Source organism: Pseudophryne corroboree, chromosome 9, assembly GCF_028390025.1.
Source record: "Pseudophryne corroboree isolate aPseCor3 chromosome 9, aPseCor3.hap2, whole genome shotgun sequence".
NCBI classification, from domain to species: domain Eukaryota; kingdom Metazoa; phylum Chordata; class Amphibia; order Anura; family Myobatrachidae; genus Pseudophryne; species Pseudophryne corroboree.
Window position 1 is genome coordinate 468,186,493 of NC_086452.1, and position 16,476 is coordinate 468,202,968.

At 51.6% G+C, this 16,476-nt stretch overlaps 1 protein-coding gene across 1 annotated transcript; it reads right to left on the bottom strand.

Annotated features, from left to right (window-relative positions):
* Positions 1-3,291: 3,291 nt before the first annotated feature.
* Positions 3,292-4,275, bottom strand: LOC134958857 (olfactory receptor 10G4-like). Its single transcript, XM_063941563.1, has one exon. It carries the CDS (start codon positions 4,273-4,275, stop codon positions 3,292-3,294), a length of 984 nt encoding a protein of 327 aa, XP_063797633.1.
* Between the last annotated feature and the right edge of the window lie 12,201 nt (positions 4,276-16,476).

Consider the following 16,476-nt stretch of genomic DNA (forward strand, 5'->3'; position numbering starts at 1 on the left):
TCACCCAGTCGCTCTGGTCCGCACACATCCGGGGGTGAGTCTTCTCCGGAGCCGTCCGCAGGGAGGTCTTCTTGGTGGCGTTCCACATCGTGTCCGTGATCCGTTCTCTTTTATCCTGCCGACTACGCCAAGTGTGAGAGGTGCGGCTGCGGTGCGTGTGGTGCCTGCTGCCGTGCAGGTGTAGACTCGGTACTCACCAGGCGCCGCTCTCTCTCACCTTCAGGTACCGGAACCCTCGACGGACCTGGAAATCTTCAATCGGATCCGGACACGGCGATTCCCTCTCGGAGCTGACCGACAACCGAGCTGAGGAGAGAATGGTTTACCTTAAGGGGGGGTATCGACCCTTCTTCCACTGGAACAGGGGATACCCCAGGGGTGACCGCGACCTTCACCGGTTGGGTGAAAGGTCATCACTGGCACAAAGCCTCAGCCACCCAGCTTTCACACACTCGCGCTCTCGCACGTAGTGTGATGAAAGGGATTCTCACGTCCGTGAGCAATCCTGACTCCGGCGCTCGGGGACAGACAAGGGACAAACATACACGGATGCTACTCACCGTCACAAGTCTTGCACTCCGATCTTCTCCACTTACAGGTCCCTGTAAGGAGGCAAAGAGAAACAGCCGTGCAGGGCCTAACTCTAACCTAGTGTGCGTCCGCTACACTAGCTACATAAACAGAGCCCTCAAACTAGCTCGTGTGGGTGGGGCGACACAACTATGCACAACTTAAACAACACATACACTTTGCCCTGCACGGTAACAACATACATCACACTATCGGAATACAAGATCACATGGTGTTGTCCCTTTAAATCCCTACCTGCCGCTGGAAGGGGGTGGGCGCCGCACGGCCTACCCACCTAAATACCTCAGGGTGGCCTGGGCCTAGCGCCCAGGGCCACCTGTACTCACCTCTGGGAAACACTGATTCACTGGGCCTAGCGCCCCCTAACTGCACACAGGCCGGAGGCCTGACTTCGCCCATGGGCCTAGCGCCCGCCTAACTTGCTGCCCGTTGGGTGACCTGGGCCTTGTGCCCAGGGTCACCTTATATGTACCTAATTGGCCACAAATACACTAGGGCCTAACGCCCTCTAATGCCCACAGGCCTAGTGCCTGATTTGCCCCCGGGCCTAGTGCCCGTCCCTGGTGGTCGAGGGAGGAAGAGGGGAGGGGGTGAAGGTTGCCTCACCGAGGCCTCACCTGATCCGCGGGGTCTCCGGCACTCTCTTCTGCCGCTGACCGGTCCTGGCCAGCGGCGCCGCCATCTTCCTCCTGCTGGCCGACGTCTTCCGGCCTCTTCAGCGGCCACCGGAGCTCTTCTCCCCACGGCCGCCGTCTTCTTCGTCCACACCGTCTTGGCTCCCTGTCTGGCTCTTCTTCTCTCTTCGCGCTCCTGCGCGCGGTCTCCTCTTCTGGCTCCCGCCCGGCGTCTGACGTCAGACGCCGGGGGCGGGGCCTGTGACGCGGCGAGCACCGATTGGCTCGCCACGCCCCTCTGTGATTGGCCGGCGCCCCGCGAGCCGCGATTGGCTCGCTGGAGGCGCCGGATTCAAAAAGCCGCGGGCGGCGCTTCTGATTGGCGGCCTGAGCGGCGCCAAGTTTAAAGCGCCGCCGCGCCGCTCCCCGCCGCCGACAGCCTGGTGCAGGAAAACATCCGATCCCTGCACCAGACACCCGCCGCCGCACACTCAGCGCTGGGGACAGACAAGCTGCCCCAGCGCTGCCCCCAGCTAGGGACAGCAACACAGATGTGCCCACAGGGCACATCTTTACATAAGGATAATGACATTTGGATGAGATAGTGATTTACGAACATCTGACTTATACATATTGAAGAAACTGTATAACTGTATTAAGAACATATAAGTATCTACCTGTATGTAATAACTAAATCATAACTACTTTCTATGTGCCTGCGAACCACAAATGTAAATCTGATACACTTGTGCTATGTGAGATACATATAGTGTTACATTGTTGCACAGAAGTAGATATTACATATTTGTATTCCCCTTGTTGAAAGAAAAAAATAGACAAATATATTTGAATGAGACTTTACTGATGGTTACAAATGAAGGGGAAATAAACAATATGAGGGCGTAGATCTATAAAGTTAAATATAAAATACATTTAATAAAGGCTATAGGGGGTCATTCCGAATTGGTCGCTCGCTAGCAGATTTTCGCTGCCGTGCAAACACTAAGTCGCCGCCCTCTGAGAGTGTATATTAGCTTAGCAGAAGTGCGAACGCTTTCATCGCAGAACAACTACAAAATAAATTTGTGCAGTTTTAAAGCAGCTTAAAACCTACTCAGCGCTTGCGATCACTTCAGACTGTTCAGTTCCGGATTTGACGTCACAAACCCACCCAGCGTTCTCCCAGCCACGCCTGCTTTTTTCCTGCCATGCCTGCGTTTTTCCACACACTACCTGAAAACGGTCAGTTGACACCCAGAAACGCCCTCTTCATGTCAATCACTCTGCGGCCAGCAGTGCGACTGAAATGCATCGCTAGACCCTGTGTGAAACTACATTGTTCGTTGTAATTGTACGTTGCGCGTGCGCATTGCGCTGCATACGCATGCACAGAAGTGCCATTTTTTAGCCACATCGCTGCGCAGCAAACAAATGCAGCTAGCGATCAACTCGGAATGACCCCCATAAAGCCTACATGAGCACATTTATACAGAGTTAGAATAGCAGCAGTCACAGTGTACAAAATAAAATGCTAAAACACGATTTCTATTTATTTAATCACTTTATTTCATTTGATTTCACCCTCTGTTTGCTGATACAGTATATATAGAATTTTAAAGCATATAAATAAAATTATTGATTTTAGTTAATAGAAGAAGGTCTCAGTGCACCTATACAGTTACTCTCTGTTTCTTGTGTGAAGTGTATTGTCGCTGATAGTGGCTGGGTACAAAGACGCACAGTCGCTAACATGGGAGCCATACTCAGACTGAGAAACTGCACTTGCCGCAATGCTGTCGCAAGCTTCGATGATGCGACCGATGGCGTCATCTAAACATGCACCAGGCTGTATTACTGCGTGTACGGATGCAGAAAGTGGGCGTCTCAGCTCTTGCACATTCAGACGCATGGAAGGAAACCAGGGAAGGGCTTTGTAGCAGCCTTTGCATAATGTCGCAGACGTGTGACTGGCAGTCAGTAACGCCGCTACATCCTACTCAGAATCGGCACAAGTATCCATTTGAAATTGTTACTGTTCTAATTTGTTGAATACTTCCATTTATTATTCTAAATATATTGGCGCAGATTAATCACAAGATCGTGAAGTCTTTATTTTTTTATGCAAAACATTCTGCTGAAACAATACTTTTTGTAGCGCCCTCTTTACCTCCTTGTTCCTCAATGTGTATATAATAGGATTTAACATAGGTGTTATAACAGCATAGAACACTGTAATAAACCTGTTATCAGATGAATACACCGACATGGGCTGTATATACACAATGATACCGGTACCGTAGAATATAGAGACCGTGATTAGATGTGACGCACAGGTAGAGAAGGTCTTATATCTCCCTTCTCTGGAGCTAATTCTCAGAATGCTGCTTACGATGTTAGTATACGATACAAGGATTAACATAAAGCATGACGGACCCAGTATTCCTGGGGTGGTGGCGAGCAGGATTGCGTCAATGGTGGTATCGGAACAGGACAGTTTAATAAGGGGCGTAGCGTCACAGAAGAAGTTGTCCATCTCATTCTGACCACAGAAGGATAGTCTAAGGATGAACGCGGTGTGGAACGTGGAATGCAGGAAACCACCGGTCCACGCACCGACACCTAACAATAGACTTATGGATCTTCTCATTAAGATTGGATAACGTAGGGGGCTGCATATGGCCACATATCGGTCGTACGCCATAACGGAAAGGAGGAACATTTCGGTGCTGCCCAGTACGTGGAAGAAGTACATCTGCGCAATGCAGCCATAGTACGTGATTCTCCAGTTATCGGCTATAAGTGCATTCAGCAATTTGGGGACGGTCACTGATGAGTAACAGACATCCAGGAATGACAGGTTGGTCAGGAAGCTGTACATAGGGGTTTGGAGACGAGTGTCCAGCTGTATAACTAGGATAATGACTGCATTGCCGAGTAATGTAATGATGTAGACAGCGGTAAAGGACATGAAGAGCAGCAGCTGGATCTCGTAGACAGGAGATATACTGGACAGAACAAATTCTCCAATATTACTTTGGTTCCAGTGTAAATGGGCCGAATAATCGTTCATCTGTGTAATAAATATTCACAATAGTAACATCAGTATGAAGGTGAGATACAGTAGCAGCGATAAATGATTGAAAATGTTACGGCAAAGGGGATTCAGCACTCATACACTCTGAGCCAAATGTAATGACGCCATAGTTCAGCGGCCGAGTGGGATGCCAGTCAAACTCTGATTTATTTTTTTAAAGCGGCAATCCCTTACATGGCATAGTTTTGCCTTGTAAGTGATTTCCTCTTTAAAGAAAACGTCCGAATTCAGCCGCCTTCCCGCACACCCACCATACTCGGGCGTAATTGCATCCGTCCCACCCTATGTTCTAAATCACAAAAGGCGTTTCACATTAAGGGGGGTATTCAATTGATGTCAGATCCTTTCCGACGGAAAGGATCCGACATTTCAGTATTCAATTTTTTTAAAGTCGGATTGATATTGTCGGAAACGGGGCTAAAACCTGTCGGATTTGGCCGCGAATCTGACAAAACACATGGATGCGCGGTTAATTTGCCGATCCACATGTTTTCCAACGAGTCGGAATTGCCGACCTGTCGGAAACATGGCAGCCCAATTGAATAGGTTGGAACACTATCCGACCTAAAAAAGTCAGAAACTGACGTCTTTCCAACAAGACGGCAGTTCCAACTTGAATTGAATACACCCCTAAGACTAATGTTACAATATACAGTTATATATCTGTCTGTGCTCCCTGGCTCCTGCAGTGTATGAAATTGCCTTTCTGTAAACTCTGCAGTGTAACGCGTTTCACCTCCAGTACATTATATCATTAGTGAACGCCTGCTCACCATATACAGTACATTTGTCCGTCCTTCATTCAGTGCCCCCCATACAAGTGGTAACAAGTGACATTTTCAGAGTAGTACAGACAAGAACACAACTTACATATATATAAATACATACATACAGAGATCAAGTGAAAACAAAATTGGATTAAATTATAATACGGAACACAGAATGGAGAGAGGAGTAAAGAAGGGGAAAGCAGAGGTTGGAGAGGAAGAGTGGAACGTTTCAATGAAGAGGTACAGTATGTGTGTATGTATACATGCACAAATATATATATATATATATATATATATATATATATATATATATATTAGAGATGAGCGGGTTCGGTTCTCCGAGATCCGAACCCCCCCGAACTTCACCTATTTTACACGGGTCCGAGGCAGCCTCGGATCTTCCATCCTTGCTCGGTTAACCCGAACGCGGCCGAACGTCATCATCCCGCTGTCGGATTCTCGCGAGATTCGTATTCTATATAAAGAGCAGCGCGTCGCCGCCATTTTCACTCGTGCATTGGAGATTGAACGGAGAGGACGTGGCTGCGTTCTCTCCCTGAAAAGTTCCGTAATCTGTGCTCAGTATGCTGCAAATATCTGTGCTCAGTGTGCTGCAAATATCTGTGCTCAGTGTGCTGCAAATATCTGTGCTCAGTGTGCTGCAAATATCTGTGCTCAGTGTGCTGCAAATATCTGTGCTCAGTGTGCTGCAAATATCTGTGCTGAGTGTGCTGAAAATATCTATGTTCTCTGCCTGAAAACGCTCCAAATCTGTGCTCAGTGTGCTGCAAATATCTGATCAGTGTGCTGCATTGTGGGGACTGGGGACCACCAGTATATAATTATAGTAGTACAGTACAGTAGGCCATTGCTGTATCTTGCAGCTCTGTGTCAAGTATACTATCTCTGTGCTGCATTATTGTGAGCAGTATATAGTAGGACAGTGCAGCATTTTGGTGACCAGCAGTATACATATCAGGGGCGGAACTCTCGGAGGCAATGGAGTCTGTTGCCGCCGGGCTCCAGCCCTGAAGGGGCACATGCCTCCTCCATTGTCTCCCAACCTACCCTTCTTGCGATCAGCATCAATTGCTGCTCCGCCTCTGTGACCTAGAGACTCAGTGGGGGGGGGGGGGGTCACTAAAAGATCCCCCTCATGCAAGACCCAAAAGTCTTAGGAGACAAGGGACCACGACACCATACCGATGTGTATCCAACACACACCAGCTTTTAACAAAACATCTCTCCCGAGGGGTGGAGAGCGGGGACACGTACAAGGACTCAGCTGAGAGCTGACGAGTGCTGCGGAAGGAAGGAGGATCCAGAGGTAGACCCGGGCAGTGCTGCACATAGCAGGAGGACCCAGAGGCGCTGCCTCCACTGCTTTGGTACAGATAGAGGAGGCAGAGTCTGCGGACATCCCGGAGGAGGAGAGCATAGAGGTACACTCCCTGAAACCCCGCCCCCTTACACCACGATCGGTGTGAGTGATAGGACAAAATACAATCAGAGCGCCGGGAGCACAGGTCACATGGCTCCCGCCCGTAGTACATGCGCTGCACACTACTCCGGTTCCCCAAACAGTCTACAATGTGCTGGCCCAGGGGGGCAGCTGGCACCCTGCCCAATCCGCCACTGCTGCCATTGGGTAAGAGTGCCAACGGGGATTGGGATGCCGTTCCATTGTGTACAAGAAGCAACTCTCTCTCATTCCCTCCATATCTCTCTCCCTCCTTTCCATGTCTCTCTCCCTCCTTTCCATGTCTCTCTCATTCCCTCCATGGCTCTCTCCCTCCTTTCCATGTCTCTCTCATTCCCTCCATGGCTCTCTCCCTCCTTTCCATGGCTCTCTCCCTCCTTTCCATGGCTCTCTCCCTCCTTTCCATGTCTCTCTCCCTCCTTTCCATGTCTCTCTCCCTCCTTTCCATGTCTCTCTCTCTCTTTGTCTCCATCTCTTCCTCTCTCCCCATCTTTCACTCTCCTGTCTCTCTCCCTGTCTCTTTCCATCTGTCTATCTCCCTCCATCTCTGTCTCTCTACCTCATCTCTCTCTCCCCATCTGTCTCTCTCCATCTGTCTATCTCCCTCCATCTCTGTCTCTCTACCTCATCTCTCTCCCCATCTGTCTCTCTCCCTGTCTCCATCCATCTCTTTCTCTCTCTCTCTCGTCTCTCTCTCTCCGTCTCCCTCCGTCTTTCTCTCTCACTGTGTCTCTCGCCCCCTCCCTCCATCTCTCCCCATCTCTGCGTCTCTCTCTCCTAGTCTCTGTCTCTCTCCTAGTCTCTGTCTCTCTTCCTGTCTCTCTCCATCTGTCTATCTCCCTCCATCTCTGTCTCTCTACCTCATCTCTCTCCCCATCTGTCTCTCTCCTAGTCTCTGTCTCTCTCCCTGTCTCTCTCCATCTGTCTATCTCCCTCCATCTCTGTCTCTCTACCTCATCTCTCTCCCCATCTGTCTCTCTCCCTGTCTCTCTCCTATTCTCTGTATCTCTCCCTGTCTCTCTCCATCTGTCTATCTCCCTCCATCTCTGTCTCTTTACCTCATCTCTCTCCCCATCTGTCTCTCTCCCTGTCTCCATCCATCTCTTTCTCTCTCTCTCGTCTCTCTCTCTCCGTCTCCCTCCGTCTTTCTCTCTCACTGTGTCTCTCGCCCCCTCCCTCCATCTCTCCCCATCTCTGCGTCTCTCTCTCCTAGTCTCTGTCTTTCTCCTAGTCTCTGTCTCTCTCCCTGTCTCTCTCCATCTGTCTATCTCCCTCCATCTCTGTCTCTCTACCTCATCTCTCTCCCCATCTGTCTCTCTCCCTGTCTCTCTCCTAGTCTCTGTCTCTCTCCCTGTCTCTCTCCATCTGTCTATCTCCCTCCATCTCTGTCTCTCTACCTCATCTCTCTCCCCATCTGTCTCTCTCCCTGTCTCTCTCCTAGTCTCTGTCTCTCTCCCTGTCTCTCTCCATCTGTCTATCTCCCTCCATCTCTGTCTCTCTACCTCATCTCTCTCCCCATCTGTCTCTCTCCCTGTCTCTCTCCTAGTCTCTGTATCTCTCCCTGTCTCTCTCCATCTGTCTATCTCCCTCCATCTCTGTCTCTCTACCTCATCTCTCTCCCCATCTGTCTCTCTCCCTGTCTCCATCCATCTCTTTCTCTCTCTCTCGTCTCTCTCTCTCCGTCTCCCTCCGTCTTTCTCTCTCACTGTGTCTCTCGCCCCCTCCCTCCATCTCTCCCCATCTCTGCGTCTCTCTCTCCTAGTCTCTGTCTCTCTCCTAGTCTCTGTCTCTCTCCCTGTCTCTCTCCATCTGTCTAACTCCCTCCGTCTCTGTCTCTCTACCTCATCTCTCTCTCCCCATCTGTCTCTCTCCCTGTCTCCCTCCGTCTCTTTCTCTCTCTCTCGTCTCTCTCTCTCTCTCCGTCTCCCTCCGTCTTTCTCTCTCACTGCGTCTCTCGCCCCCTCCCTCCGTCTCTCCCCATCTCTGCGTCTCTCTCTCCTAGTCTCTGTCTCTCTCCCTGTCTCTCTCCTCGACTCTTTGTCTCTCTCCCTGTCTCTCTCCCCATCTCTGTCCCTCTCTCCCCATCTCTGTCCCTCTCTCCCCATCTCTGCATCTTCCTCCCTGTCTCTCCCTCGTCTCTCTCTCCCCCCATATTGTCGCTCTACCTGTCTCTGCATCTCTCCCTGTATCTCTCTCTTTCTGTCTTTCTCTCTCTCTCTGTCTCTATCTCCCTTTCCCTATGTCCCTGTCTCTGTGTGTGTGTGTCTCTGTCTCTCTCCCTTTTCTCTCTCTCTCCCTGTTTCTGCGTCTCTCCCTCTGTCTCTCTCCATTAGACTCTCTCTCCCTCTCCCCGTCTATATCCCCCCTCCCTGTCTATCTCCCTTTGTCTCTCCCTCTCTCTCTCTTTCTCTTTCTCTCTCTCTCCCTGTTTCCGTGTCTCCCTCTCTCTGTCTCACACAGTGGGGAGGGTGACATGGCTCACACAAATAATTTTTTGTAAGGGGGGGGCACAACATTTATCTTGCCTCCGGGCAATTGGGATGAAGTTACGCCACTGATACATATAGTACAGTACAGTAGGCCATTGCTGTATTATTATTATTATTATTATTATTATCCTTTATTTATATGGCGCCACAAGGGTTCCGCAGCGCCCAATTACAGAGTACATAAATAATCAAACAGGAAAACAGCGACTTACAGTTGAAGACAATATAGGACAAGTACAGGGTAAATAAACATAGCTACATCAGCAGATGACACTGGAATAAGTATCAGGTGGCAGAAGACTGCTGGAGTTGATGCAGTTGAAGATTATTAAAGTAAGAAAGGATAAGCACATGAGGGAAGAGGGCCCTGCTCGTGAGAGCTTACATTCTAAAGGGGAGGGGTAGACAGACGGGTGACACAGATGGGGTACATGGAGAGTGTAGAACAGAGGGTTAGGATGAGATTTGGCTGGGTTTGGTGAAGAAGTGGGTCTTGAGAGCCCGTTTGAAGTTTTGTAGAGAGGTGGAGAGTCTGAGGGGGAGAGGTAGGGAATTCCAGAGAAGTGGTGCAGCACGTGAAAAATCTTGGAGGTAGGAGTGGGAGGAGGTGATCCGTAGGCAGGAAAGTCGTCGTGCATTAGCAGAGCGAAGAGGACGTGTGGGAATGTAAAGGGAGATAAGATCAGAGATGTAGATGGGAGAGGAGTGACACTGTATCTTGCAGCTCCGTGTCAGACTCAGTTCTAGTAACCTGATCAGTGCTCAATATCTGCTGCATTGTTGTGACCAGTATATAGTAGTACAGTGCAGCATTGTGGTGACCACCAGTATATAGTAGTACAGTACAGTAGGCCATTGCTGTATCTTGCAGCTCTGTGTCACTTCTAGTCTCCTGATCAGTGCTTAATATCTGTGCTCAGTGTCAGTGCTGCATTGTGGTGACCAGTATACTACAGTACAAAAGTCCAGTGCTGTTCTCGCTGCTCAGTGTCAGTTCTCCGTAGTATCATCAGTGATCAGTATAATCAGTTCTCAGTATAATCAGTGCTATGTTAGACGTGTGCCCGTTTTCCGCCATTAGTGCAGTGGGATTTAGACAATTGATGAAGTTATTGTGTCCCCCGGTACAAAATCCCATCTAGATTCCACTTCACTAGGCAGGCGATAGCGAGATTTTACTAATTAATATCAGTGATTTATAATTATTAATTACAGTGATCTTGCCAAATAATTCCAGTGATTTTTTCATTTTCTTCCAGTGATTTGGACCAATAATACCATTGATTAGAACAAATAATTCCTGTGATATTGAGGTGTTTGTGTTGCTTAGCTTAGCCGTCCAGCGACCTTGGTGCACCTCTTTTTCTCTTTTCTTTGCATCATGTGCTGTTTGGGGCCAATTTTTTTAAGTGCCGTCCTGTCTGACACTGCAGTGCCACTCCTAGATGGCCAGGTGTTTGTGCCGCCCTCTTGGGTCGCTTAGCTTAGTCATCCAGCGACCTTGGTGCAAATTTTAGGACTAAACATAATATTGTGAGGTGTGAGGTGTTCAGAATAGACTGGAAATGAGTGAAAATTGTGGTTATTGAGGTTAATAATACTATAGGATCAAAATTAACCCCAAATTCTATGATTTAAGCTGTTTTTGAGGGGTTTTTGAAAAAAAAACACAGAATCCAAAACACACCCGAATCCGACAAAAAATTTTCAGGGAGGTTTTGCCAAAACGCGTCCGAATCCAAAACACGGCCGCAGAACCGAATCCAAAACCAAAACACAAAACACGAAAAATTTCCGGTGCACATCTCTAATATATATACACTGCTAAAAAAAATAAAGGGAACACTTCAACAACACAATGTAACTCCAAGTCAATCACACTTCTGTGAAATCAAACTGTCCACTTAGGAAGCAACACTGATTGACAATCAATTTCACATGCTGTTGTGCAAATGGAATAGACAACAGGTGCAAATTATAGGCAATTAGCAAGACACCCCCAATAAAGGAGTTGTTCTGCAGGTGGTTTCACTCTAGTGGTAGCATGAGACGGAGTCTACAACCCATACTTGCCTACCTGACCCTCTCCCTGAGGGAGAAAATGCTCTGTTCCTGGACTTTCCTGGTAATGTATGATTGCCATCACCTGTGGTGAGCTAGTTAATTGATAAGAAAGGAGTTTCACCACAGGTGATGGCAATCATACATTACCAGGAAAGTCCAGGAACAGAGCATTTTCTCCCTCATGGAGAGGGTCAGGTAGGCAAGTATGCTACAACCCACACAAGTGGCTCAGGTAGTGCAGCTCATCCAGGATGGCACATCAATGCGAGCTGTGGCAAGAAGGTTTGCTGTGTCTGTCAGCGTAGTGTCCAGAGCATGGAGGCGCTACCAGGAGACAGGCCAGTACATCAGGAGACGTGGAGGAGGCTGTAGGAGGGCAACAACCCAGCAGCAGGACCGCTATCTCTGCATACGCGCACGCAGGGGGGGTTTCCGAGTACCTGGAAACCCCCCCTGCCCGCCGATCCATCGGCGCAGCTAACCGATGTGTCTTGACGCTCCTCGGGCTGTCTATAACGCTGCAGCAGCATCCGTCCTTATATTTAAACTGAGAGGCTGGCTGAGTGAACAGTAGGGGGAGCTGGAGAGCACAGCTGCTCCTCTCAGGCAGTCTGCTCCATGTGGCTGGCTTTGTGTCTGACGGAGAGCTGGTCGGGTGAGGCAGTGACTGCAACAACTAGCAGGTGTGTGTCTTGCATGTGGGTGGGAGGTGGTTTTGGGGAGCGGTATATTTATAAATGGCAGTGGCTGGGTCAGCATTTACTCTACAGGTGTGTGGCTGACTTGCATGGGGACACACGTTTTTTGTGATGGTGGCCTGTTTGCTTTACTTGCTGTAAAAAATGATGCTGGCTGTGTTTTATTTGAATGTGAAAGAGGTGTATGTTTGTGTTCTATCTATATAGCTATCTGTGTGTGTTTGTGACATACATGTGTGCTATAGAGTCTTGTGTGTGTGTAGCTAAGAGCGTGTGTTTGTGACATACATGTGTGCTATAGATATAGCTTTGTGTGTGTTTGTGATATACATGTGTGCTATACAGTATAATATATATATATATATATATACTGTGTGTATATGTGTGATATATATATATATATATATATACTAGGTGCTTCATCGCGCCCTACGGGCGCTCTTCACACCGTCGCAAGGGGCTACGCCCCCTTAACCCTTGCATGCCTTTCTGGGGTTCAATATTTGTGTTATGTGGAGTATCACCTGCATTCCTTTGTTAGTGGTTAAATATTGCACAATGAAAGGGTGTGCGATGGTGAAGGAGGTGCAGCCCCTTGCGACGGCGTGAACAGCACCTGCAGGCCACAATGTACAGAATGTAGCGGGTGAGGGGGGGTACTGCGGATGGTGTCTGTAGATGCTGCGGATGGAGGGGGGGGGCGGAAGTGGGGGTGGGGCCCGGATGGGGAAGGGTTGGGAGGTGCTGCGGGTGGGGGAGGGGCAGAGGAGTGGGGGATGCAGATGGGGTAGGGGTCCGGAGGCACTGCAGGTGGGGGAGGGGCAGGGGTGCCATGGGTGGGGGAGGGGCAGGTGTGGGGATGTTGCAGATGGGTGAAGGGTTCCGGAGGTGCTGTGGGATGGGAAGGGGCGGGAGTGCCGCTGGTGGGGTAGGGGTCCGCAGGCGCCATGGATAGGGGAGGGGCAGGTACGGGTGTTGCGGCGGATGGGGAAGGAGGTCCGGAGGTGCTGCAGGTGGTGGAGGGGCAGGTGCGGGGGTGCCATTGGTGGGGGAGGGGTGGGTGAGGGGGGGACCGCGGATGGAGGAGGGTGTCTGTAGATGCGGGGGCCAGGACAGGGGTGACGGGGCCAGGACACGGGCGACGGGGCCAGGACAGAAATGACAGGGACAGGATAGGGGTGACAGGGTCAGTGTAGGGGCGGCAGGACCAGGACAGGGGTGACAGGGCCAGAATAGGGTTGACAGGGCAAGCACAGGGGTGACAGGGCCAGGATAGGGGTAGCAGGGCCAGCATAAGGGTGACAGGGCCAGGATAAGGGTGAAAGGGCCAGGATAAGGGTGGCAGGTCAAGGCCAGGGGTGACAGGGACATGACAGAACACAGGGCATGGGAGAGATTGGTATTAGGGACAGAACAGTGGTGACAGACAGATATGTCTTACCGGAGTCACTGCTGCTGGCTGCTGCTGTTCCACTCCAACCTGTTGGGATCTGCTGCTGGTGGAGACTTGGCATGGCTGACTCTCTTAGGCTGTAGTCCTGCTTCCTCTGCCCGTCCGCATCACTCCCCCCCCTCCTCAGTCACACACCGCAGACCTCGCGCAGCTGGCAGGCACTGTGGTAAGGGGAGACTGGGAGTGACTGGTTAGCTCCCAGGAGACGCTGCTGCTGGAGGGAGGAGGGGGTCAGAGCCTGCAAGCAGCGCGGACTTCTGCAGCGCTACCCGCCGGCTAAAGTGTGTGAAGGAGCTGGGCGCACCTCACTGCGGGTGGCAGCGCTGCAGCTAGCGGTGGGGTTGCCGGGGCTGGAGATAACAGAGGCAGTACGGAAAGTGCACAGCGGCTGGTGACCCACAAAACTACAGCTAAGAAGCGTGGAGTGTACCAGAAAGTGACGCTCCTCCGCGCCAGAGAGACCCTGCTGAGTATGCTGATGTGGGGGTCAAGTATGGCCCTCACACACCCCCATACCTCCCAAATGTCCCAATTTTCGCGGGACAGTCCCATTTTTTGGGGTCTGTCCCGCTGTCCCACCCGCGGATCGCAGTGACCCACGGTGGGGGGGGGGGGCAGTTGGAAAGCTCCTGTACTCGCTGTTCTGCTTAGCAGAGCAGCGGTGAATAGTGGAGACAGAGGGAGAGGGGGCATCAGGGGGTACGGATTAAGTTGGGGTTCCAGCAGCAGAGCCGGATTAAGGGGGGGGGGGGGGTGGCCAGGGGATACGTACCGTTGGCCCCACAGTTTTAGGGGGGCCCCCCGGCTGGAGTAGCTCTGTCCCAGCTCAGAAGCTCCCCCCGTCCTGCCAGCAACAACATTGTGCTACAGTCGGCACACGCTGCTGCATATTGGCAGGTCTGTGGTGTTGCAGGGAGGCAGCAGTCTCCCTGCTTTCTTCTCCCTGTGCGGGTGTGTAGGGGGAGCGACCACCTCCTCTGGATTTAGCTCTAGCTGAGGGGCCAAAATCCCATTAAAAAAAAAAAAAAAAAAAAACCCCGGAATTTGCATAAGGGGCGTGGCCTCGCGTCCCGCGATTAGGCCACGCCCCCAACCCCACAGCAGGCACAGCAATGAGATAGGGCTCCCCTGTCTCAAGTGCCCTGGCCCCCCGGAATCATAATCAGCACCTGGGGGCATGCCAGCAGCTCACAGAGCGCTGAGCATGCCCCCTCACTGACGAAAACGGGGCCCTCCCATGAAGCCACGCCCCCTTTTCGCTCTGTGTGTGTGTGTGTGTGTGTGTGTGTGTGTGTGTGTGTGTGTGTCTCCTGAAGAAGCTGGGAGGTATGCACCCCTGCCTGTGCCATGTCCATACTATCTGCTTCTGCAGCTGCTCCTAGTGTCCTATAGATTTGGCCAGATCTCTGTGACTCATTTGAATAACTCCGCCCACTGTTGTGACTCCGCCCAGCGTTAGCAAATGAATCACAAGGTCACAGAATAGGGCTATTATATAGGAGATATATATATATATCTATCTATCTATGTGTGTGTGTGTTTGTGACATACAGTACATGTGTATAGCTGTGTGTTTATGTATGTGTATATATATATCTCCTATATAATAGCCCTATTCTGTGACCTTGTGATTCATTTGCTAACGCTGGGCGGAGTCACAACAGTGGGCGGAGTTATTCAAATGAGTCACAGAGATCTGGCCAAATCTACAGGAGACTAGGAGCAGAAGCAGATAGCATGGGCATTGGGCATGTCACAGACAGGGGTGCAGACCTCCCAGCTTTCTGCAGGAGCTTTCTCCAGGCAGAAGGAGGGAAACACTCAGCGAAAAGGGGGCGTGGCTTCACGGGAGGGCCCCCGTTTTCGTCAGTGAGGGGGCTTGCCCAGCGCTCTGTGAGCTGCTGGCATGCCCCCAGGGGCTGATTATGAGTCCGGGGGGCACAGGGCACTTGAGACAGGGGAGCCCTATCTCATTGCTGTGCCTGCTGGGGGGTTGGGGGCGTGGCCTAATCGCGGCCCGTGCGGCCACGCCCCCTTATGCAAATTCCGATTTTTATTTTTATTTTTTAATGGGATTTTGGCCACTCAGCTAGGGCTAAATCCAGAGGAGGTGGTCGCTCCCCCTACACACCCGCACAGGGAGAAGAAAGCAGGGCGACTGCTTCCTCCCTGCAACACCACAGACCTGCCAATATGCAGCAGCGTGTGCTGACTGTAGCACAATGCTGCCGCTGTTGCTGGCAGGACGGGGGGAGCTTCTGAGCTGGGACAGAGCTACTCCAGCCGGGGGGCCCCCTAAAACTGTGGGGCCAATGGTACGTATCCCCTGGCCACCCCCCCCCCTTAATCCGGCTCTGCTGCTGGAACCCCCCCCGTAATCCGTACCCCCTGATGCCCCCTCTCCCTCTGTCTCCACTATTCACCGCTGCTCTGCTAAGCAGAACAGCGAGTACAGGAGCTTTCCAACTGCCCCCCCCCCACCGCCGGACACTGCGACCCGCGGGTGGGACAGCGGGACAGACCCCCAAAAATGGGACTGTCCCGCGAAAATCGGGACATTTGGGAGGTATGGGGGTGTGTGAGGGGTATGTCATACAGACAGACGGGCACCGGCTCACTGTGTGCTTGACCCCCCACATCGGCATACTCAGCAGGGTCTCTCTGGTGCGGAGGAGCGTCACTTTCTGACACACTCCACGCTTCTTAGCTGCAGTTTAGTGGGGCACCTGCCGCTGTGCAGGTTCCATACTGCCTCTGTTATCTCCAGCCCCGGCAACCCCACCGCTAGCTGCAGCGCTGCCACCCGCAGTGGAGTGCACCCAGCTCATTCACACACTTTAGCTGGCGGGTAGCGCTGCAGAAATCCGAGCTGCTTGCAGGCTCTGACCCACTCCTCTCTCCAGCCGCAGCGTCTCCTGGGAGCTAACCAGTCACTCCCAGTCTCCCCTTACCACAGTGCCCGGAAGCCGTGAGGTCCGCGCCACGTGCATGCTATGACCCCCTCCTCCATCCAGCCGCAGCATCTCCTGGGGGCTAACCAGTCATTTCCAGTCTCACCTTACCACAGTGCCCGGCAGCTGCGCGAGGTCTGCGGTGTGTGACTGAGGAGGGGGGGAGGGATGCGGACTGGCAGAGAAAGCAGGACTCCAGCCTGAGAGAGTCAGCCATGCCAAGTCTCCAGCAGCAGCAGATCCCAACAGGTTGGAATGGAACAGCAGCAGCC

Bases quoted from the DNA above. Each gene is read 5' to 3' on its own strand.
- LOC134958857 (XM_063941563.1), bottom strand. From the start codon at position 4,275: ATGAACGATTATTCGGCCCATTTACACTGGAACCAAAGTAATATTGGA.